At 47.9% G+C, this 25,387-nt stretch overlaps 1 protein-coding gene across 1 annotated transcript; it reads left to right on the top strand.

Annotated features, from left to right (window-relative positions):
* The first annotated feature begins 557 nt into the window (after window positions 1–557).
* Window positions 558–25,360, top strand: RAB22A (RAB22A, member RAS oncogene family). The gene is made up of 7 exons (XM_040330747.1): window positions 558–694; window positions 11,676–11,755; window positions 14,152–14,233; window positions 15,069–15,140; window positions 16,807–16,913; window positions 21,410–21,519; window positions 24,719–25,360. The coding sequence occupies exons 1-7, from the start codon at window positions 659–661 to the stop codon at window positions 24,811–24,813; spliced, it is 582 nt and encodes a 193-aa protein (XP_040186681.1). The 5' UTR covers window positions 558–658; the 3' UTR covers window positions 24,814–25,360.
* The last annotated feature ends 27 nt before the right edge of the window (window positions 25,361–25,387 follow it).

The following is a 25,387-nucleotide window of genomic DNA, read 5'->3' as shown; positions in this document are numbered from 1 at the left end:
TACAATTTTAAAATAGTAATAATAATAATTATTATTACTGCAAAAAAAGTATTGTAAAAAATAATAATTGTAAACAAAAGTTATAATAAATAAAAAAAATAAAAAAATAACCGAATGACACCAAGCACTGCTCTACTGTCATATATATATATATACACGCACGTGTGTGTTTGAGCTTGAGATGCACGCGCCTATGGGCCTAGAGCTTTGAGAGAACTATCCTGTCTGGATAGAGATCTATGGCCATGCTGGGACTTGTAGTCCTCCCCACATACAGAGACAGAGCAACAGCTGGGCTGAGGCTGCTGAGGACAATATGGGCGTGTTGGGAAGGGGGAGGGGCACAAGGAAGAATGTGGGGGGCGGGCCTTAGACAGTGGGTTGAGGGGGCGGGCACACAGTGGTAAAGACCGGTGAAAGTGAGAGTGAGGCGGGCCGGATGGAGACGCAGGCAATAGGGCGGAGTATGGAGGCGGGGTAAAGGGCGTGTCCTGCAAGGGAAGACGCCGCTGTGAGTGGTAAAAAGGCGTGTCTGGAGGGGGGAAATGGGGAGGTGCAGGATGGGGAGGCGTGTCCGGCTGCAGTGCAGGGCCCCCGGGAAGGCCGAGGTGCTGAAGGCCGGAGATCCGCCGCTGGTCCCGGGTTTGTGTGATCGGACATGGCCCTGAGAGAGCTGAAAGTCTGCCTGCTGGGGGTGAGTGAGCGGAGATCCGCATATCCTCCACTGAGCCCATAGGGGGCGCCTACATTGAGTTATGTAATGTCTGTGACATCATATAGCGCTCCTCTGTATGTGTACAATAACACTGACAGCACATCTCTGTGTGTAGATCTATGTATGCGCCCTATATCATATCCTGTATATAACTAGAGATCTATATCTATCTATATACAACCTATCTATGTATAGACTGTGTATGTCATAGTAATAATATAGGCTGGTCTCTAATATAGATCAGTGATTGGCTGATCTCTCTGTGATGTCACAATGGTACCCAGGAAAGTACTTTATTTACTATCACCGTCTTCTCTGGAGGAAAGTATCTCCATGGAGTCCTAGAATGCAGCCCCTCACTGATGGCAGACCTTGGCACCCCAGATGTTTTGGAACTACATTTCCCATGATGCTCATGCACTCTGCAGTGTAGTGGAGCATCATGGGAAATGTAGTTCCAAAACATCTGGGGTGCCAAGGTTCCCCATCAGTGTGGGGGTCCCCTGGCTGGGGACAGAGTGTACCTCCAGGGGGCCCCTGACCTCTTCCTGGGTCACATCTGATCAGTATAATCATAAATATAAAACTGGCTATACGCTATCAATGGGTGCGCAACCTGCGGCCCTCCAGCTGTTGCAGAACTACAACTCCCATCATGCCTCTTGCCTGTGGGAGTCATGCTTGTAACTGTCAGCAGCTTGCAATGCATCATGGGACTTGTAGTTCCGCAACAGATGGTGGGCCACAGGTTGAGCACCCATGCGAGACTATGCAATCTGATTGTACAATCCCCCTTTAGATCTCTGTTGCCCAATCCTAAACTGGCCACATACAATACAATCCTAAGCTGGCCACATACGCTACAATCCTAAACTAGCCCCATACGATACAATCCTAAACTGGCCACATACGATACAATCCTAAGCTGGCCACATACGCTACAATCCTAAACTGGCCACATACGCTACAATCCTAAACTAGCCCCATACGATACAATCCTAAACTGGCCACATACGATACAATCCTAAACTGGCCACATACGCTACAATCCTAAACTGGCCACATACGATACAATCCTAAACTGGCCACATACGATACAATCCTAAACTGGCCCCGTACGATACAATCCTAAACTGGCCACGTACGATACAATCCTAAACTGGCCACATACGATACAATCCTAAACTGGCCACATACGATACAATCCTAAACTGGCCACATACGATACAATCCTAAACTGGCCACATACGATACAATCCTAAGCTGGCCCCATACGCTACAATCCTAAACTGGCCCCATACGCTACAATCCTAAACTGGCCCCATACGATACAATCCTAAACTGGCCACATACTATACAATCAGATTGTACAATTTCCTTTAGACTTACCAACTATGAGGATAAACTGGAACAATCCATTTAATTTGTGTCTAGTCAGGTAGGTCCCTTGTACTACATTATACAAGAATCTACCTGATTGGATGCAAATGAAATGGATTGTTGAGTTGAGTGTACACACACGCACGCGTGCGCGCGCGCACGCGCGCACACACATATACACTCACCGGACACTTTATTAGGTACACCTCGCTAGTACCGGGTTGGACCCCCTTCTCCCCTCATTCTTGGTGGCATGGATTCTACAAGGTGTTGGGAACTTTCCTCAGAGATTTTGGTCCTCAGTGACGCAGTTGCTGCAGATTTGTCGGCTGCACATCCATGATACGAATCTCCTCTTCCACCACAACCCAAAGGTGCTCTATTGGATGAGATCTGGTGACTGTGGAGGCCATTGGAGTACGGGACTGTCCAAGATGTATACAAAGGGGAAGGGACTGTCCAGCATGTATACAAAGGGGAGGGGACTGTCCAACATGTATACAAAGGGGAGGGGACTGTCCAAGATGTATACAAAGGGGAGGGGACTGTCCAACATGTATACAAAGGGGAGGGGACTGTCCAAGATGTATACAAAGGGGAAGGGACTGTCCAGCATGTATACAAAGGGGAGGGGACTGTCCAACATGTATACAAAGGGGAGGGGACTGTCCAAGATGTATACAAAGGGGAGGGGACTGTCCAACATGTATACAAAGGGGAGGGGACTGTCCAAGATGTATACAAAGGGGAGGGGACTGTCCAACATGTATACAAAGGGGTGGGGACTGTCCAGCATGTATACAAGGGGGAGGGGACTGTCCAGCATGTATACAAAGGGGTGGGGACTGTCCAAGATGTATACAAAGGGGTGGGGACTGTCCAAGATGTATACAAAGGGGAGGAGACTGTCCAAGATGTATACAAAGGGGTGGGGACTGTCCAGCATGTATACAAAGGGGTGGGGACTGTCCAAGATGTATACAAAGGGGTGGGGACTGTCCAAGATGTATACAAAGGGGAGGAGACTGTCCAAGATGTATACAAAGGGGTGGGGACTGTCCAAGATGTATACAAAGGGGTGGGGACTGTCCAAGATGTATACAAAGGGGAGGGGACTGTTCAAGATGTATACAAAGGGGTGGGGACTGTCTAAGATGTATACAAAGAGGAGGGGACTGTGCAACATGTATACAAAGGGGTGGGGACTGTCCAAGATGTATACAAAGGGGGGGGGGGACTGTCCAAGATGTATACAAAGGGGTGGGGACTGTCCAAGATGTATACAAAGGGGTGGGGACTGTCCAAGATGTATACAAAGGGGAGGGGACTGTCCAACATGTATACAAAGGGGAGGGGACTGTCCAAGATGTATACAAAGGGGAAGGGACTGTCCAGCATGTATACAAAGGGGAGGGGACTGTCCAACATGTATACAAAGGGGAGGGGACTGTCCAAGATGTATACAAAGGGGAGGGGACTGTCCAACATGTATACAAAGGGGAGGGGACTGTCCAAGATGTATACAAAGGGGAGGGGACTGTCCAACATGTATACAAAGGGGTGGGGACTGTCCAGCATGTATACAAGGGGGAGGGGACTGTCCAGCATGTATACAAAGGGGAGGGGACTGTCCAAGATGTATACAAAGGGGTGGGGACTGTCCAAGATGTATACAAAGGGGAGGAGACTGTCCAAGATGTATACAAAGGGGTGGGGACTGTCCAAGATGTATACAAAGGGGTGGGGACTGTCCAAGATGTATACAAAGGGGAGGGGACTGTTCAAGATGTATACAAAGGGGTGGGGACTGTCTAAGATGTATACAAAGAGGAGGGGACTGTGCAACATGTATACAAAGGGGTGGGGACTGTCCAAGATGTATACAAAGGGGGGGGGGCCTGTCCAAGATGTATACAAAGGGGTGGGGACTGTCCAAGATGTATACAAAGGGGTGGGGACTGTCCAAGATGTATACAAAGGGGAGGGGACTGTTCAAGATGTATACAAAGGGGTGGGGACTGTCCAAGATGTATACAAATGGGAGGGGACTGTCCAAGATGTATACAAAGGGGTGGGGACTGTCCAAGATGTATACAAAGGGGTGGGGACTGTCCAAGATGTATACAAAGGGGAGGGGACTGTTCAAGATGTATACAAAGGGGTGGGGACTGTCTAAGATGTATACAAAGAGGAGGGGACTGTCTAAGATGTATACAAAGAGGAGGGGACTGTCCAAGATGTATACAAAGGGGTGGGGACTGTCCAAGATGTATACAAAGGGGTGGGGACTGTCCAAGATGTATACAAAGGGGAGGGGACTGTTCAAGATGTATACAAAGGGGTGGGGACTGTCCAAGATGTATACAAATGGGAGGGGACTGTCCAAGATGTATACAAAGGGGTGGGGACTGTCCAAGATGTATACAAAGGGGTGGGGACTGTCCAAGATGTATACAAAGGGGAGGGGACTGTTCAAGATGTATACAAAGGGGTGGGGACTGTCTAAGATGTATACAAAGAGGAGGGGACTGTCTAAGATGTATACAAAGAGGAGGGGACTGTGCAACATGTATACAAAGGGGTGGGGACTGTCCAAGATGTATACAAAGGGGGGTGGGGACTGTCCAAGATGTATACAAAGGGGTGGGGACTGTCCAAGATGTATACAAAGGGGGGTGGGGACTGTCCAAGATGTATACAAAGGGGTGGGGACTGTCCAAGATGTATACAAAGGGGTGGGGACTGTCCAAGATGTATACAAAGAGGAGGGGACTGTGCAAGATGTATACAAAGGGGAGGGGACTGTCCAACATGTATACAAAGGGGAGGGGACTGTCCAACATGTATACAAAGGGGAGGGGACTGTCCAACATGTATACAAAGGGGAGGGGACTGTCCAACATGTATACAAAGGGGCGGGCACTGTCCAACATGTATACAGCGGGTTCCCTACTACGCATGTGTGAAGCGCGCTTCGCTTTCTAATTGGCCCGGTGTCGGTGGAAGGAGGAGGGGGGCCACACTTCCTGGAGATCAGGCCGCGGCCTGTCTCCTGAGAGTGGGGAAGGGGGGCCTTTCAAAAACAGGTCCTCCGCCCCCCCAGAAAGGTGCGAAGTGTGGCACTGGAGGGGGGGGGGGGGTGTATAAGCAAGAGTTCCACTTTTGGGTGGAACCCCCGCTTGTAAACAGTCCTTTTTAATTGGTATCAAATCAGGCAGGCTCTAAAACCACATAGTTGATGGTAGATCCAAATGTGATTGTACAATCAGATTGTATAGTGTATAGTCAGCCTAATATGGAACACTTTGGGCGAGTTCTCTGATATAATTGGCTATTTACTGTACAATCCTTCTTTTTTTTTTTTTACAGAACTGTCCAATCTTCTGTCAGACAGAACCTTGTATTACATGAATGTTGACAATTGTATCCAATCAGACAGAAGCTTGCATTACATACATGTTGGTGGATCTAAGGCTGACCTATGCGGTTTGCTTTTGGTCGTTTTTGCCGTGCTGTTTGCTGTGCATGTAAATGCGATTTTACTGCGATTTGTCCTTTTTTATGCTTAATTTTTTTGGAGCCAAATTGTTGTCGGGCAAATTTAAAAGCGCAAATCATGTCAAAAACGCACTACATGCATTTCTGCAGCTTCTCCATTGTAGTCTATTGAGCCAAAAAAGCGGAAAAAAAATCACTGCTTTGCGTTTCAAAAAGTACCTGACCCTTTCCAAAAACGCAGCGGCTGAAAAAAGCACAGATGTGACGCTGCCCCATAGGAAACCATGTTAAATGGACTGAAGTGCGTTTCTGCAAAAATCGCCAAAAAACGCAGAGGTGTGAACCAGGCCGTAAAGGAGATTGTACAATTGGATTGTAACCTGAATTTCGATTCATGTATGTCCACCTAACGATCGACTTCTGTACAACCGCCCTGTCTGATTTTATCCGCTCGATCTGCACTGCGGTCTATGGACTACATTGGAGATCTGTGTATTCTGATGGTGGGGAAGCTCTCAGAATATAAAGACACAGCGGGGAGGATCCCCGTTCACATCCAGTGTGTGGATGGGGGAAATCAACCACCTGAACAAAATGGACTCCTCTGTGGGCAGCTTTACTGTGTATTTCTAGGTCACCGAGCAACCAGTGACACCATTCCTGAGTATTGTGTACAGAACTCCTTGTGTTACCTGGTAATGGGGAGACAATAGAGAGGAATGTAGAGGAGGCCATTGCTGACATTTCCTTCTGAAGATGTTTGTTGCCTGGCTTTCACGTGATACTCACAGTTCTCCAAACTGTGGCCCCCTTTTTGCTTTTTTCCGGCTCTTGGGGCACTATTTTCATCCACTAATACCAACAATGGGGCATAATTCCCCCCCACTAATCCCACTGATCCCAATGATAGTGCGCTATTCCTCCCACTGATCCCAATTAAGGGACACTATTCCTCCCACTGATCCCAATGATGGGACACTATTCCTCCCACTGATCCCAATGATGGGACACTATTCCTCCCACTGATCCCAATGATGATGGGACACTATTCCTCCCACTGATCCCAATGATGATGGGACACTATTCCTCCCACTGATCCCAATGATGATGGGACACTATTCCTCCCACTGATCCCAATGATGATGGGACACTATTCCTCCCACTGATCCCAATGATGATGGGACACTATTCCTCCCACTGATCCCAATGATGATGGGACACTATTCCTCCCACTGATCCCAATGATGATGGGACACTATTCCTCCCACTGATCCCAATGATGATGGGACACTATTCCTCCCACTGACACCAATGCTGGGGCACTATTCCTCCCACTGACACCAATGCTGGGGCACTATTCCTCCCATTGATCCCAATGATGGGACACTATTCCTCCCATTGATCCCAATGATGGGACACTATTCCTCCCACTGATCCCAATGAATGGACACTATTCCTCCCACTGATCCCAATGCTGGGGCACTATTCCTCCCACTGACACCAATGCTGGGGCACTATTCCTCCCACTGAATGAAGAATGAAGCTGCAAGCTGTCACAGCCGGATGCCCACAGTAGTATTGCCAGTGCTGTGGACAGGCGACAAACTACGGTACCTAAAAATCTCCATAGGCAACACTTTAAGAAAAAATAACCATTACCAGGTTAGAGTTCCAGAGGAGATCTAGTGCTAGAATTATTTCTCTCGCTCTGACGATCGTGGCGATACCTCACATGTGTGATTTTAACACCTTTTACATATGCGGGCGCAACTTGCTTATGCGTTTTCTTTGCTGCGCGGGGACGGGGGCGCTTTGATTTTTTATTTTTTTACATAAATGTTTAATCACTTTTATTGATGTCACAAGGAATGTAAACATCCCTTGTGACAGTAATAGGTGGTGACAGGTAGGTGGTGACAGGTACTCTTTATGGAGGGATCGGGGGTCTAAAAGACCCCAAATTCCTCCTTTACACTTCAAAGTATTCAGATGGCCAAAAACTGCGATTCTGAATACTGTTTTTTTTTTTTTTATTGGCGCCATTGGCAGCCGAGTAAACCGGTAGTGACGTTGTGACGTCGCCTCCGTGTTTACATACAGACTGGAACAAAGCCGACGCTTTGTTCCAGTCTGTCTCTAGCCGGCGGAAGTAGTGGCTCGCGGATCGGATCTCCCGGGGGGACGGGAGGCCCGGTAAGATCAGCGGGAGGGTGGGATGTCCCCTCCCCCCAGGATAACAACCGAGCGACTTTTAGCCGCATCAGTTGTTATCCCTGAAAAGCCGACTGCCTGCTCTAAAAAACGGTACTGGGATGATGCCTGCAGCTGCGGGCATCATCCCGGTATAACCCCCTAAAGCCAAGGATGCAATGTAATTTAGTAACTTTTGTGAAATGCCAGTAAAAACTTTTTCTGCGCCAGTAAATTTCAATCTGGTAGGTTGGCAACACTGCCCGCAGGCCGCAGTTTGGACACCACTGATCTAGATCAACCATTTTCAACCAGGGTCCTTCGTGATTCGGGTGTCCCCGATGTAGCATCGATGCATGCGACCAGGACAATCGATGCATGCGACCAGGCCCCTCGGTGCCAAGGGGTTAGTGGCTCTGGGCGCTCTCTCGGGAGGGGCGGGGCAACCTCCCGGAAATCGATTGTCCTGGTCGCATGCATCGATGCTACATCGGGGACACCCGAATCACGAAGGACCCTGGTTGAAAATGGTTGATCTAGATCAGTGGTGTCCAAACTGCGGCCTGCGGGCAGTGTTGCCAACCTACCAGATTGAAATTTACTGGCGCAGAAAAAGTTTTTACTGGCATTTCACAAAAGTTACTAAATTACATTTTTAGGTGCAAATTTTTGTATTTAGGCTACAAACAAGTACGCTGGGCAAATAGCAATGTGATTGAAGGTAGATATTAAGGTAAAAAAAAAAAAATAGTGTTATTTTCGATATAAAAAGGGGCAAATTATTTAGTCACATCACCCTCTGCCTCAACCCCCCCTCTGCCACTAACACCCCCTGCCTTCACCCCCCTCTGCGGTGCCACAATCTCCCCCTGCCTCCAATCATCCCTCTGTCTCCAATCTCCCCCAGGCCTCCTGCCTCCAATCACCCCCTGCCTCCAATCACCCCCTGCGGTGCCACCAACAACTAGGGTGACCACGTGTCCCGGATTGCCCGGGACAGTCCCGCATTTTGCAGGTCTGTCCCGGGCACCTTCATTCCAGGACAATACAGTGTCCCGGAATGAAACTGACACAGCCACCCCCTGGGCCAATCTGATGCCCCAAAAAAGGCCACCACATCACCGCTTTACTCACTGACAGCACTTGTCCTGGTCAGGAATGCCTGGAGGAGCACAATCCCCGCCCCCTGCTTGTGATTGGAGAAATCATAAATCCCGCCTCTTGTGTCCAATCACTGTGCTGTGATTCATTACAGCACAAGCTGATTTTTGGGAAGGGGGGTGTCCCTGAATTGTAGTTTGGAAATGTGGTCACCCTACCAACAACCTCTGTCTCCATCCCTCTCTGTGGTGCCACCAACAACCCCTGTCTCCATCCCCAGCCTCTGCGATGCCACCATCCCCCTCTGCGGTGCCTCCAATCACCCCCTGCCACTAACACCCCCTGCCTCCACCCCCCTCTGCAGTGCCACCGCAGCCATAATCACCCCCTGCCTCCAATCACCCCCTGCCTCCAATCTCCATGCGCAGTTCCAAACCGAACCGATCTCGGCTATTTTTACTGGCACATTCCCGCAACCACGGACATTTACAAACAGGGGGAAAAAGTGCCCGTTTTTTACGAACTGTCCGTAAAAATACGGACGGTTGGCAACACTGCCTGTGGGCCAGATGTAGACCTTTGCTTGCCTTTATCGGGTCCTTGGGGGAATTTTTTATTTTCAATCTTATTTTATTGGAAGATATGAAAATGACATGGATTAATAGCGTTGGAGTATTACAGTGATGTCAGTTGTATACAGTACAGGTAGGTTAAAGTGTGCAAAGTTTGTTGTCCAGGGGACCTACGGCCGGGGAGCACCGATTTTTCAAATTCGGGCACCTCCTTCCATAGACTCCCATGTTAAATGGTAATTTCTCCAGTAACTTTGAGGACCCGGTACCGGCTGTAGGTCCCCTGGATCCGAAACTTGGCACACATGTAGCCCCAGTTCTTCTCTACAAGTGTGCAAAGTTTGCTGTCTGGGGCACCTACGGCCGGGGAGCACCGATTTTTTTTTTTTTTTTTTTTTTTTGCACCCCTTCTATATTCTCCTATGTTAAACGTACTGTAAGTCTAGGCATGGGCACAGTGAGGCATGGGCAAAGTGAGGCATGCACATGGACACCCTAGGCTTATACTAGAGTCAATCATTTTTCCGACTTTTTTGTGGTAAAATTAGGTGCCTCTGCTTATATTCTGGTTGGCTTCTACACGAGTATATACGGTACTTTGTGCCTAGGCAGCACTTGTTAAAATGAAGTATTATGCCTTCTAAATATATCTGTGGGTGTTCCTGTGAATCAGATGGCGGTAGCCACGTGTATGTATTGCCTTGTGACCTCTTCTATGTAACATTACGAAAGCTAATGTGTGTTGCCAGGAGCCCCATACAAACAGATGTACGTTTTATTAAGTGCGGAGCAAATATTCTCTGCAACCACATTCCGAGAGAGAACGTTCGGGAGGAAATATGTAGAACTGAGATATTTCTTATCTACAGCAGCTTGGAGCGTTAATGCGGAACTCCGGTCTTTAGGTTTTTCGTAGGGTTGGTGGAACCTCTAGCGGGTATTAATGGCCTTCTGGGTTCCCGTTTGGAAGATTGTCTTCCTGGATCAGTGAATACGGTTCCTGGGATGGGGATCGAGGAGGGAGTCTTCCTAACAAGGATGCAGACAGCAATAAAACCCTGTCCTAAATCAAGAAAACCTGTTTGGTTTGCGTTCTGCTTCAAATTAAAGGGAACCCGTTCTTACATTAACTTTCTGTTTACTCTGCTGCGCCATTTGTCTGCCGGTGTAGTGTCAGTCTGCTGCCTATCGTAGAATGCTGCGGAAGTCACGTGGCGGCCAACTGCGCATGCGCAATGCGTTCCAAACGCAAGTGCGATGCGTTCCAATAGATTTACGACCGTACACACCAGCGAACCCGGCATCCAGGGCGACGTGGATTTAGAGGAAAGTGGCCAGTAAGTACCTCCCGCAAGTACTGACCACAGTCATGCGAGAGCTCGCATGGTGGTCAGTAATTGCGGGCGCGCTCCCGTGATAAAGCGAGCGGCCATATCCGCTCACTGTATCACTCGCCCACCCTCGGCGTGACGCGTCACAGGATGTGATTGACAGCAGCGCCAGCCAATGGCTGCGCTGCTCTCAATCCATCCGCTCTAGCCAATCAGCGGCCAGGCTGAGCGGCAAAGAGGATCTCGGGACTGCGCGGGAATTTCGAAGGGGTCAGGTTAGTATAACGGGGGCTCGGGGGGGGGCGGCATTATAAGATGTTGTTTCACCTTAATGCATATATTGCATTAAGGTGAATTTTTTACTTACAAGTAAGTTCTCCTTCTCACTCTCCTGAAGTCTTTTGGGACACATGATGGGTCTCAAGGAGACTGTGGAACCATTCACCGTGTACGGTGCCGCTCGTGCATGTGCAGTGGCCACCTGGCTCTGAAGTCGCAGTAACAGCTGTCACAGCCGGGTGCCCATAGTGAAGATGACGGCGAGAGAGGACGCAGGGAGAAAATGGCTGGGGTGAGCCCCCCGCCACATCGTGGGACAGGTGAGTGGTTGCTTATTAAAAGTCAGCAGCTACAGTTTTCAAAACTGACCAGCTTTAGTGTAATAAGAGGATCAGCAAAGCGCAGTCATTGTGCCGTATTACTAGGCAGGAAGCCTGCAAATGGCAATTGGGGGAAAATATGAATCATCCCAGCTCGTTAATTCATTGAAATTGGGTTTTGTTTTTGTGCAGCTGTAATGTTCCCATCCCTTGTGTGTAAAATGCAATGGCTAGAGCTCTTACACTAAACTGCCTGTCGCCATTCTGACTCTGGTTTGTTTTTCTGCAGGACACTGGTGTCGGAAAATCCAGTATCGTCTGGCGGTTTGTAGAAGACAGCTTTGATCCGAATATCAATCCCACAATTGGGTGAGTTTCTTTTGTTCGGATATCCTTGTTCCCGCTAACATTTTTAAATAGAGGGGTGTACAGTTAAAGGGGTTGTTTTTTCCCCCCTAAATAGCTTCCTTTACCTTGGTGCAGTCCTCCTTCACTTACCTCATCCTTCCATTTTTGCTTTTAAATGTCCTTATTTCTTCTGAGAAATCCTCACTTCCTGTTCTTTGGTCTGTAACTCCACACCGTAATGCGAGGCTTTCTCCCTGGTGTGGAGAAAGCCTCTTGAGGGGGCGAGCAGGAGTGTCAGGACACTCTCTACTTTGCAGATAGAGAAAGGAGCTGTGTGTTAGTGGGCGTCCTGACACTCCTGCTCGCCCCTTCAAGAGGCTTTCTCCACACCAGGGAGAAAGCCTTGCATTACTGTGTGGAGTTACAGACAGAAGAACAGGAAGTGAGGATTTCTCAGAAGAAATAAGGACATTTAAAAGCAAAATGGAAGGATGAGGTAAGTGAAGGAGGACTGCACTAAGGTAAAGGAAGCTATTTAGGGAAAAAAATGTTTTCCTTTAAAACCCCCCCTTTTTTTTTTTTTTTTTTCCTTTCTGTATTCTGTTGGAGAGATTTCCCTTCACTTCCTGTCTTATGCCGCGTACAGACAATCTGATATTCTGACATCAAAACCGTGGATTTTTTTCAGACGGACTGTTCGCTCAAACTTGTATTGCATACACACGGTCTCACAAATGTTGTCGGAAATTCCGAACGTCGAGAACGCAATGACGTACGACGAGCCGAGAAATATGAAGTTCAATGATTCCGAACATGCATATGATTTTTGTGCGTTGGAATTGGCTACAGGCGATCGGAATTTCCGACAAGAACTTTTGTTGTCGAAAAAAATTGAGAACCAGCTCTCAAACATTTGTTGTCGCAAACTCCGACAGCAAATGTCCGATGGAGCCTACGCACGGTCGGATTTTCCGATAACAAGCTCACATCGAACATTTGTTGTCGGAAATTCCGACAGTGTGTACGCGGCATTAGAGACACAGTGGAAAGCGACAGAAAATCTCTTTAAGCCGTGGTTCACATTGATGCGGGATTGAAAGCGGGTGAGTTCAGCTGAACGATTTCAATCCCGCGTGTCAGTCCTTACTTCGGGGGCGATTTCTGAGACACCTGTGTGGGTTTCTGCACAGATGTCAGTGCAAATCGCGCCCTCAAATCGCCAAAAGGAGTACAGAAACGACTTTTGGGAATCGGTGCGACGCCGCAACGATTCGGAGGCTGCCAATTCGGCATGAGATATGACTGGGTAGATTCAGGTAGGGGCGCCTAAAAATGGGTCGGCGTAGCCTAGCGTATTTACACTACGCCGCCTTAAGTAAGAGAGGAAAGTACATGATTCAGAAAGCACTTACCTCCTTTCTTAGGGCGGCGTAGTGTAAACACGGCGGGCGTAAGGGCGCCTAATTCAAATGGGTTGGGGGGGGGGGGCGTGTTTAATGCTAATGAGGCTTGACCTCACGTTTTTTTACGTTTTTTCTTACTGCGCATGCACCGGGCGCCTAAATTTCCCAGGGCGCATTGCGGCTAAGTACGCCGTACGGGCCTATTGATTTAGACGCGGACGTAAACGACGTAACTCCCGATTCGCGGACGACTTGCGCAAACGACGTAAAAAATTCGAACCTCGCGGCGGGAACGGCCGCCATACTTTAACATTGTTATTCCACCTCATAGGTGGAATAACTTTAGGCCGCCTAAGGCCTTACGGAAACGACGTTAATCGACTGCGGCGGGCTCGCGTACGTTCGGGAATCGGCGTAAACGCTCATTTACATAATCTACGCCGGCCGCAATGGAAGCGCCACCTAGCGGCCATCCAAAAAATTGCAAGCTAAGATAGAACGGCGCAAGCCGTCCTATCTTAGCTTTGTTTAAGCGTATCTCTGTTTGAGCATACGCTTAAACAAACGCCGGCGTAGATTCAGAGTTAGGCCGGCTTATCTACTGATTGGAAGGAAATCTGCCCCATTATTGGTGTCATTGGAAGGAAAATCTGCCCCATCATTGGTGTCATTGGGAGGAATTGTGCCTTTTCAGTGGGGAGGGATTATGCCCCATTGTTAGTTTCAGTGTATAAAATAATGCCCCAAGGGCCACATAAAAGCAAGCAGAGGGCCGCATCTGGCCCTCGGGCCACAGTTAAGAGTCCACTGATCTAGTCAAATGCAAAGTTAAAATTGTCCCCCTGCTGCCTGTGAGCGGCCTCATCTCCTGCACCCTACACTTGGAAATTGACAGCTGATGAGGTCAGGTCAGGGACAGGCTAAAAGATGTCAGGTGACCTCTGACCTTCTGACGGCCTCAGCAATGGCAGCCCTCATAATTCCATCCTGACCGACTCCTATGTTTTGTTTCAGGGCTTCTTTTATGACCAAGACTGTACAGTATCAGAACGAACTCCATAAGTTTCTTATATGGGATACGGCTGGACAAGAGCGGGTAAGCTCAGATTAAGACTCTAACTTTTGCCCGGGCGTAACATATCCGATTTACGTTCCGCCTCCGCAACTTAGACGGGCAAGTGCTGTATTCTCAAAGCACTTGCTCCGTAAGTTGCGGCGGCGTAGCGTAAATCGGCCGGCGAAAGCCCGCCTAATTCAAATTTGGATCAGGGGGGGCGTGTTTTATGTAAAACTACTGTGACCCGACGTGATTGACGTTTTTGCGGAACGGCGCATGCGCCGTCCGTGGAATTTCCCAGTGTGCATTGCTCCAAAGTACGCCGCAAGGACGTCATTGGTTTTCGCAGTGAACGTAAATGACGTCCATCCCCATTCATGGACGACTTACGCAAACAACCTAACTTTTTCATTTTTTTTCAAAGATTTCGACGCGGGAACGACGGCCATACTTAACATTAGTACGCCACACTTATGCCTCATATAGCAGGGACAACTATACGCCGGGAAAAGCCTAACGTAAACGTCGTAACTTTACTGCGTCGGCTGCACGTAAGTTCGGGAATTTGCGTATCTAGCTAATTTGCATACTCGACGCAGAATTTGGCGGAAGCGCCACCTAGCGGTCAAAAAAAAATGCAGTTAAGATCCGACGGCGTAAGAGACTAACGCCTGATGGATCTAATGGATATCTATGCGTAACTGATTATAAGAATCAGGCGCATAGATACGACGGGTCGGTTTAGGACTTACGACGGCGTACATGGCGCTGCGCCGTCGTAAGTCCTTTAAGAATCTGGGCCTTGAACTCCAGGAAAGGTAAGTGAACTTTTTTACTAATGGTGTTTATAGCGGCCTGTCTTATTTCCCTCTAGTTCCGTGCATTGGCTCCAATGTATTACAGAGGATCGACGGCGGCCATCATAGCATATGACATTACAAAGGAGGTGAGAAAAACTTGGTCCTGGCAGGGGTTGGGCTTCAAGCTCTTCAAGAGAACCTGTCACTTTCATTCTTGCCTTTTCTCATCTGTGACCCTAAATCTGTGCTGTAGATCAGTGTTTCTCAACTCCAGTCCTCAAGGCGCCCCAACAGGTCATGTTTTCAGGATTTCCCTCAGATGACACGGCTGTGGTAATTACTAAGGCCGTGAAACTGATCAAACCACTTGTGCAAACTGATGGAAAGCCTGAAAACATGACCTGTTGGGGTGCCTTGAGGACTGGAGTTGAGAACCACTGCTGTAGATGACCAGTTTCTTGTAGAAATACAATCATCCACAGGAGTTGGGTTATGGGAGCCCATTAGCCTTGGCTAAGGAAGGTATAGATGGCCATGGATGTTTGATGGTGGCCAGATAGGCAAAAACCTCATGTCTTTGGGCACCAGGGTAGGGTGACCACATTTCCAAACTGCCATTCAGGGACACCCCGTCCCCCTCACCTTCCCCACAAAAAGATGAGGGGGGGGCGGGGGAAATGTAGTCTCGGGGTTGATGGGGAATTTGTCAGTGGGTTATTTGTCAGGTGAATGTGCCACTTGCCATCAGATGCAGTGCCGCTTGCCACCCATAGCCTGCCACCAGATGCAGTGCTGCTGTCACTCCCTTTGCATGAGCCACGTGCATTACAGGAAAGGAGTGGAGTCGCTATCTGGAGAGTGAAGATCACACCAGTCCCTGCTGCTTGCCGCTAGGTGCCGGAGAAGGAGGAGATGCCGAGGTGGGTGGGGATAGTAGCGCTGCACTAGGCGCAGGCCTCGCTACTGGCTTCACTGTCTGAGAGTAAATTGTCACTGGTTGCAAGATGCCAGGCAGCTTCAGCCCTAGCAACCAGTTCCGGAAATGTAGTTATTAGTTAATAGGGGGTGACTGTGTCCTCTATTTCATTCCAGGACACTGTATTATCCCGGAATTAAGGTGCCCGGGACCAGGGACAGACATGTCAATTGCGGGACAGTCCCGGGCAATCCGCCGGGACAGGTGGGCACCCTACACCAGGGGCCATCATGTATGGCTGTTATTAGACGTAATAGGGATCAGATATGTTTAAAAATCTTGTCTGAATGCAATTTTTTTCTCCTGTAGTAATCCGGCGGTAGAGGGGCCTGGATGCACCCATTCCTTCCTGCTCCTCCGCTAGGGAGATCCAGGCATGCATGTTTATATGGAAAACTGTAAAAAGGGAAGATCTTAAAGTGAACTTTCCTTTCACTTCCCCATTATACTATTCAGCTAGGGGAAAAAGAGGAAGCCAATGATTCTTGGATCTTACACAGGGCTAAGGACTCTCCCCACTCTCATGTGACAGCGCTCCCAGGCAGTCAACAAGCTCCTTCACTGTCACATGGAGAGAAGGGGGGTGAGTCACATGCCCCAATACGTGGAAATGTTTTGGTTTAGCTCCCAGTGAATTAATATAGCAGCTAACGAGCTGAAAAGGTGAGCAAAGGAAGAAAGTGGGCAATAAGTGAACCTGTTGCTTTGCCCTGCCTAGGCAAAGCAAAGGTTCACTTGCAGACCATTGGTTTCAGTTCTGCATGACTTTGTATTAACGTGCCTGACTTCATATAGATAAGCTTCTAATATTCTGCCGATCACCCCCTCTTCTACAGGAAACGTTTTCAACGTTGAAGAACTGGGTGAAGGAGCTTCGTCAGCATGGGCCCCCCAACATCGTGGTGGCAATAGCTGGAAACAAATGTGACCTGAATGACGTCAGGTACGTCTGGTTACCTTCGTACAAATATTGTCTGTCATTCTTTCTATAGCCCTGTATGCAAGCCGTGTCTTATCCATGGTGGGTTGTCTATCGGCTCTGCATGTAGAAAACACTGGGAAGGTGATATGTTGGTAAATGGTGTAGCCTGGAAGTGTACAACCAATCAGATTCTTCTTTCCATATCTAACCTGCACTCATAGGGCCAGATTCGCGTAGAGCGGCGTATCTTTTGGCCGGCGTAGCGCATCCCATTTGCGCTACGCCGACGTAACATAGTGAGGCAAGGCCAGTATTCACAAAGCACTTGCTCCGTAAGTTACGTCGGCGTATCGAAAATGGGCCGGCGTAAGCCCGCCTAATTCAAAATAGGCAGGTAGTGGGCGTGCTACATTTAAATTAACCGTGACCCCATGTAAATGAAGGGCCGCTGGTACAGCGCATGCGCGCGCATGCTCAGAATCACATCGCAAATACTCCCTAAGATACGTCGGCTCAATGCTTTCGACGTGAACGTAATCTACGCCCAGCCCCATTCACGTACGGCTTACGCAAACGACGTAAAATACGACGTCTGTTTCGTCGTCCATACCTTGCATGGGCTGCGCCACCTATAGAGGTGTTTTATCTTTACGCCGGCGTATGTCTTACGTAAACGGCGTAGCTTACTGCGACAGGCGTATGTACGTTCGTGAATTGGCGTATCTTGCTCATTTACATATTCGACGCGTAAATCAACGTAAACGCCCCTAGCGGCCAATGGTCCCAAATATGTGTCAAAAGTGTCCGATATGTCCGCCATAATATCGCAGTCCCAAAAAAAAAACGCAGATCGCTGCCATTACAAGTTAAAAAAATATTAATAATAAAAAATGCCATAAATCTATCCCCTATTTTTGTAGATGCTATAACTTTTGCGCAAACCAATCAATATACGCTTTTTTGCAAATTTGTATACATATATAATCCATATCGGCCTGAAAAAAATCTTAAAATTTAAATAAAGAACTTTGAAGCAAAATAAGGGTCAGTGCCCATCAATGCAGCCTAATCAATGCCCATCTGCAACCTTAAAATTGCCCATCAATGCAGCCTGATCAATGCCCATCTGCTGCTTCACAATTTCCCATCAATGCAGCTCAGTGCCGATCCTGACCTCCCTGGGGCCCTAAGCAAAATAACATGTCACATTAAAGTTGAGAGGGGGGTGCTGCCGACAGTGACAGGGGGGAGGGGGTGTTCTGCTGTCGGAAATGACATCTTACATTAAAGTGAGAAGCAGGGGGTGCTGACTTCTTACATCTTATCCCATGCAGCCAGCTAGTTGAGAAGCGGGGTAAGGGGGCGAAAATTACTTCTCACCAGGCGGGGCCTCTAGTATTTTGGGGGGCCCTCCGCAGCTTTGCGGGGGCCCTAAGCGGCTTGCATAGTGAGCCTATAGGGCGGATCGGCCCTGATGCAGATTGATCAATGCCAATCTGTAGCCTCACAATTGCCCATCAATGCAGCTTGATTAATGCCCATCTGCAGCCTCCCCATTGCTATGAATGCAGCCTAATCAATGCCCATCTCAGGGAGGGGGGCGGGATGAGCGCCGTCAGATTAGAAACGGCGAGAATCTCCTGTTTACTCGGCGGCCTCTTAAATTCAAAGTTCCGTCTCCTGGGCCGCCTTCTATGAAAGACAGAACACTGGTCCAATGCCGGCCCAGGAGACGGGACTTCCTATTACAGAGGCTGCTGAGTAAACAGGAGATTCTCGGTGTATGTAATCTGGCGGCGCTCGTCCCGCCCCCCTCCCCATTTTCTCAGAGGCAGCCCAAATTGCAGTATCCGCGTATAACACGCACTATTTGTAACCGATTTTCAGTTATACGCAAATAAATACAGTAATTAAGCCTAAAGCGTCTCCTGCCTCCCCCCCTCAACTCCTATACCAGTGATGGCAAAACTTGGCACCCCAGATGTTTTGGAACTACATTTCCCATGATGCTAATGCACTCTGCAGTGTAGTTGAGCATCATGGGAAAGGTAGTTCCAAAACATCTGGGGTGCCAAGGTTCACCATCGCTGTCCTATACTAACTACCCTATAGAAGGAAGATGCATATACTTACTTATTCTCAAGGTGCTTCAGACTAAACGCTGACGACGGCTGCAATTCCTCCAGTGACATCACACATAGGCATAGGGTGTGCCCAATCTTACCCGGCACACCCTAATTCGCCCTGTGCAGCGCAGATTCCCCCTGCTGATAATTCACCAAAACCCCCATTAACGAGGCGCCTAAAAAAAAAATTGTAAAGAATAATAAATAAAATAATAAAAAGAAAAATCTATTAACACCGTCCGCTGCCATACTGACACCCAACTTCTGCCCGATAGACAAGTCCATTGCTCTACGGACACCATCCACTGCCCTACTAACACCGTCCATGTTTTAATACATTTGGGGTGCACACTCTAATGCAATAGGCTGCACATACCTATGCCCATAGGCTTACTATGGGGCACCCGTTGTTGGCTGTCCTTTCTCTCCCCTGAAGCTGGCGCTGGAGCTTGGAATTCCATATGAAAGAGGAGTTACAAAAAAAGTGGAAAGTCAGCAGCTACAAATGCTGTAGCTGCTGACCTTTACTATAAGGGCATTTACCTATTCAGGCATCCAGCGGTGTTCTCACCCGAGCCGATTCTTGGATCAGTTCTCAGGTGCTAGTGTCGCCATCTTGGCTAAGGGAGGGGGGCCACTGAATTGTGCTGCGCTCTGTGAATAGGCTGGCTGCGGGGGGGGCCCGAACATCCGGCTAACTTCCCCATGGTAAACTGAGCCAGAAGTGGGAGCAGGCACCTGTCAAAACCAGGTACCCGCTGTCCCCCGAAAGGTGCCAAATGTGGCAGCGGAGGGGGGAGGCAAACAAGTGGAGCTTCCCCTTTTGGATGGAGCTCCGCTTTAAGTGAAGCAAGGCAAACAAGTGGAGCTGCCCCTTTTGGATGGAGCTCCGCTTTAAGTGAAGCAGTGTAAATACCTTATTTTGGTGTAGCATCTTTAATCCTTTTGGGATGTCTCGTCACACATTCTGCAGTGTTTCACTTGGGGATGAGTATTGCGGGACCCGGAAGACCTGCAATATCTTGCGCATGCGCATAAACACTACAGGTCTGCCAGGTCCCAAATACATGGAAGACCTGCAAGATCCCTCACGCAAGCGCAGGCGTACCACAGGTCTCTCCCAGCCCCATATATCTGTCGGATGTGCAAACAGGAACTTTAAGATGGCAGCATTCTAGGAGAGGGGTGCATGGAGAACTTCCGCAGAAAGCAAGACGACACTGGAATCCATGGACTAGTGAGTATGTTTTTTTTTTTTTTTTTTTTTTATCCTTCGAAGAGGACAGCTGTTATCGGGCTAAAAATTTATTTTAGCAAGGTAGAGTGAATTTAATACATATACCTAGTGCTGTGTAGAGTTCTTTAACCACTTCCCGACCGCCGCATGTATATATACGTCCACAGAATGGCACGTACAGGCAAATGGGCGTACAGGTACGTCCTTGCCTTTCCGCGGGTCGGGGGTCCGATCGGGACCCCCCCCCTGCTACATGCGGCGGTCGGATTCCCGCGGGGAGCGATCCGGGGCGACGGCGCGGCTATTCGTTTATAGCCGCTCCGTCGCGATCGCTCCCCGGAGCTGAAGAACGGGGAGAGCCGTATGTAAACGCGGCTTCCCCGTGCTTCACGGTGGCGGCTGCATCGATCGAGTGATCCCTTTTATAGGGAGACTCGATCGATGACGTCAGTCCTACAGCCACACCCCCCTACAGTTGTAAACACACACTAGGTGAACACTAACTCCTACAGCGCCCCCTGTGGTTAACTCCCAAACTGCAACTGTCATTTTCGTAATAAACAATGCAATTTAAATGCATTTTTTGCTGTGAAAATGACAATGGTCCCAAAAATGTGTCAAAATTGTCCGAAGTGTCCGCCATAATGCCGTAGTCACGAAAAAAATCGCTAAATAAAACTATCCCCTAATTTGTAAACGCTATAAATTTTGCGCAAACCAATCGATAAACGCTTATTGCGATTTTTTTTTTTTTTTTTTTACCAAAAATAGGTAGAAGAATACGTATCGGCCTAAACTGAGGAAAAAAAAATGTTATATGTTTTTGGGGGATATGTATTACAGCAAAAAGTAAAAAATATTGCATTTTTTTTCAAAATTGTCGCTCTATTTTTGTTTATAGCGCAAAAAATAAAAACCGCAGAGGTGATCAAATACCACCAAAAGAAAGCTCTATTTGTGGGGAAAAAAGGACGTCAATTTTGTTTGGGAGCCACGTCGCACGACCGCGCAATTGTCTGTTAAAGCGACGCAGTGCCGAATTGTAAAAACGCCTTTGGGCATTTAGCAGCATATTGGTCCCCCCCTATAATAAATCTGATATTGTAAGAAACCTTCACCTTCGTCAACAGAATTGATTCAATTTTTCCTTTTAGGGAAGTGCTGGAAAAAGATGCTAAAGATTATGCTGATTCCATCAATGCTGTGTTTGTGGAGACAAGTGCCAAGAACGCCATCAACATTAATGAGCTATTCTTAGAAATTAGTAAGTATACAGGCCGTATCTTTACCAACCAAGTCAGCTCCATATCTTTGTCATCATAGATTGTCTGTCTGTAAAGAGACCACATGGGCAAAGTGAAAGGGCCTCCTTAAAACCCACCCAACCCATTTTGACTTTGCTTTTCAGCACAGGACCTCTTTAAAGCCCACCCACGCCCATTTATAATTCCTCTTGTGAGCAATCCCGCCACTGCATCTAAGTTGCACGTACAGAGTTGGTACCGTACTTCTGCTCATGTGAACATGTGTTGAGGTCGGACAATTGGCCACTAGGGCCCAGATTCTTGTATATCGGCGTATCTATGCGGCGGCGTAACGTATATGATTTACGTTACGCCGCCGCAACTTACACAGGCAAGTGCTGTATTCTCAAAGCACTTGCTCCGTAAGTTGCGGCGGCGTATCGTAAATCACCCGGCGGAATTCAAATTCGGCGGGTAGGGGGCATGTATCATTTAAATCAAGCGTGTCCCGAACTAACTGCGCATGCACCGTCCTTAAAAATATCCCAGTGTGCATTGCTCCAAATGACGTCGTAAGGACCTCATTGGTTTCGACGTGAACATAAATGACGTCCAGCCCCATTCACGGACGACTTACGCAAACGACGTAACTTTTTAAAATTTCGACGCGGGAACGACGACCATACTTGACATTGTTGCGCCGCACTTATGCCACTATATAGCAGGGGCAACATTACAAAAGCCTAACGTAAACGTTGTAACTTTACTGCGTCTGCCACGCGTACGTTCGGGAATTCGCGTATCTAGCTAATTTGCATACTCAACGCGGAATTCGACGGAAGCGCCACCTAGCGGGCAAAAAAATAATTGCAAGAGACTTACGCCTGTCAGATCTAATGGATATCTATGCGTAACTGATTCTAAGGCCCCATACACACGATAGAATCCATCCGCTGAAAAATCCCAGCGAATGGGTTTCAGCGGATAGATCCTATGGTGTGTACACTCCAGCGGATCTGTTTCCCCGGATTTTTCTCCCCTGGGATGGATTTCCAGCGGATAAATATATGATGACATGCTATCAAATCTATCCGCTGGAATCCATCCCAACGGATGGATCCGCTGGTCTGTACAGACTCACCGGATCCATCCGTCCGAAGGGATCCCCCGCATGCGTCGTAATGATACGACGCATGCGTGGAATTCCTTATATGACAGCGTCGCGCACGTCGCCGCGTCATAATTGCGGCGACGGCGCGACACGTCATCGCCAGAGGATTGCGGCGCGGATTTCGATTCGATGGTGAGTACACTCCATCGCATGGAAATCCGCGCAAATCCTCGAGAGGATTTATCCGCAGATACGGTCCGCTGGACCGTATCCGCGGATAAATCCTCTCGTGAGTATGGGGCCTAAGAATCAGTCGCATAGATACGACGGGTCAGATTAATGCCGCGTACACACCATCACTTTATGTGATGAAAAAAAATGACGTTTTTAAAAACGTCACTTTAATTGACTGTGTGTGGGGGAAAACGTCGTTTTATGTCTTGTAAAAAACGACCAAAAAAAATTGAAGCATGCTTCAATTTTATGTGTCGTTTTTCAAAAGTGCACTTTTTACTTCACAGAAATTGACCGTGTGTAGCAAAAAACGTCGTTTTCTAAGACGTTTTTTCATCCACGCATGCCCAGAAGCTACTTATGAAGCAAGCTTCAATGGTAAAACGTGGTGGAACGTAACCTCGCTTTGCTAGAACATTGTGAGAAAAACGATGGTGTGTAGGCAACTTCGTCTTTGAAAATTGAAGTTTCAAAAACGTCATTTTTTACTTCACAGAAAGTGTCGTTTTTTTTCATCACATAAAGTGATGGTGTGTATGCGGCATTAGACTTACGACGGCTTACATGGCGCTGCGCCGTCGTAAGTCCTTTGAGAATCTGGTCCTCAGTCTGCACATTGCATCATGGGAGGAGGTCATATGCTCCTCCATACCTGGAGGTATTGGAATTTCTCAGCAACTCTAGCATTGGAGAACTTGGCTATAATCAGGTTGGAGGTGGGCACATTGGTGGTTCTGTCTCTTTGACCTAATAGGTGAGATGGTAGTCTCTTTAACACCTTCCCACTTGGCCTATAGCAGAATGACGGCCAGGTGGTGGCTTTAAGATCCTGACTGCACATCATATGACGTCCTTCACGCGTGCCGCTTGATCGGTGGTGAGCTGTGTCCAAGAGAAAGAGCCAATGACGTTGGCTCTTTACCATGTGATCAGCTGTATCCAATCGCATGTAAACAAATTCAGTTTTTTTTTAGCACTGTCAATGTCTGAGGAAAGGAAAGCCAATCATTTCCAGATACAGGGGACATTTACACTTATAATCAGGGCACTGATCATCAGTGGCGCCTCATCAGTATCCATCAGTGGCGCCTCATCAGTGTCCATCAGTGGCGCCTCATCAGTGCCCATTATTGCAGCCTATCCGTGCCCATCAGTACAGCATATCAGTGCAGCAGAAAAATTACTAATTTACAAAATTTTATAACAGAAAACATTTTTACACAGTGGTGATTAAAGCGGAGCTCCGCCGTAAAATAAAAATTGTAAAAGCCAGCAGCTACAAATACTGCTGACTTTTAATAAATGGACACTTACCTGTCCTGGAGTCCAGCGACGTAGGCAGCAGAAGACAAGCAATTGCTTGTCTCTCTGCTGCCCCCACCACCATAATCGGTGAGGGAACCAGGAAGTGAAGCGTTGCGGCTTCACTGCCCGGTACCCTACTGCACATGCGCGAGTCGCGTTGCCCTGTCCTCACTGTTCCCCGCTGTGTTCTGGGAGCCGTGTGTTTCCCAGAACACAATGGGGGGGGGAGACGGGAACTGACGCACTACCGCAGGCTCTATGCCGGAAGTGGGTGCAAATACCTGTCTTAGACGGGTATCTGCACCCCCCCTCCCCGCTGAAAGGTGCCAATTGTGGCACTGGAGGGGGGGAGGAATCCGATGACCACTTTAGGGTGGAGCTCCGCTTTAAATACCACCAAAAGAAAAAGCTCTGTGTCAAAAAATGTCATATTGGTACATTGTTGCATGACCGCTCAATTGTCATTCAAAGTGCGACAGCACTGAAAGCTGAACATTTTGCCTGGATAGGAAGAGGGTGAAAGTGCCCGGTATTGAAGCAGTTAAATAGCTCTTTTCTTTTTTCTTTAGGTAAAAGAATCCCATCAACCAATGCCAGCGCCACATACGGAAAGGGATTTAAGCTTCGAAGGCAATCTTCAGAGGTGGAGCGCCGATGCTGCTGACCAGATGGATGTGTAGACTGTTTGAGAATGGTGCCTCCACCAGTCTAGTTACCACTATGCACACAGTGTGTACGCTTCCTCCGCTGTAAGCTTTCCACAGAAAGGGAAAATGTATAGACCCCGTCCGTCTATATAGTGTTGTTTTTATTTTTTTTGTTTTTTATATATACTATAGCTTAGAATTCTTCGGTACTCATGTTGGAAGGATCTCTGTTCTCCCTGCTTAACCCAGAGCTCCATCGTTCATCTTTCCATGCTTGTCCTCTAGGAGGACATGGAGGCCATTCAGATGGAAGACTGGGGCCATTCCAATACTCGGACAGGTTCAATCGTCCACATTAGATAAGATATTATTTAAGAGCAAGTGGGTCAATGACTCCTTTCTGTGTTTTTTATTTTTTATTTTATTTTTATTTTTTTAAAGCTCAACATCTTCTCGAAACAGATCTGTTCAGAGAAAAGATTGACCGGTTGTCGTAAGACTTAAAGTGGAGTTCCACCCATAAATATAACATTACATCAGTAGTTTTAAAAAAAATGTCATTAGTCCTTTCCGAATTTTTTTTTTTTTTTT

The sequence above is a fragment of the Rana temporaria genome, chromosome 12 (genome assembly GCF_905171775.1).
Source record: "Rana temporaria chromosome 12, aRanTem1.1, whole genome shotgun sequence".
Lineage (NCBI taxonomy): Eukaryota > Metazoa > Chordata > Amphibia > Anura > Ranidae > Rana > Rana temporaria.
This window is presented reverse-complemented; position numbering and strand designations above follow the sequence as displayed.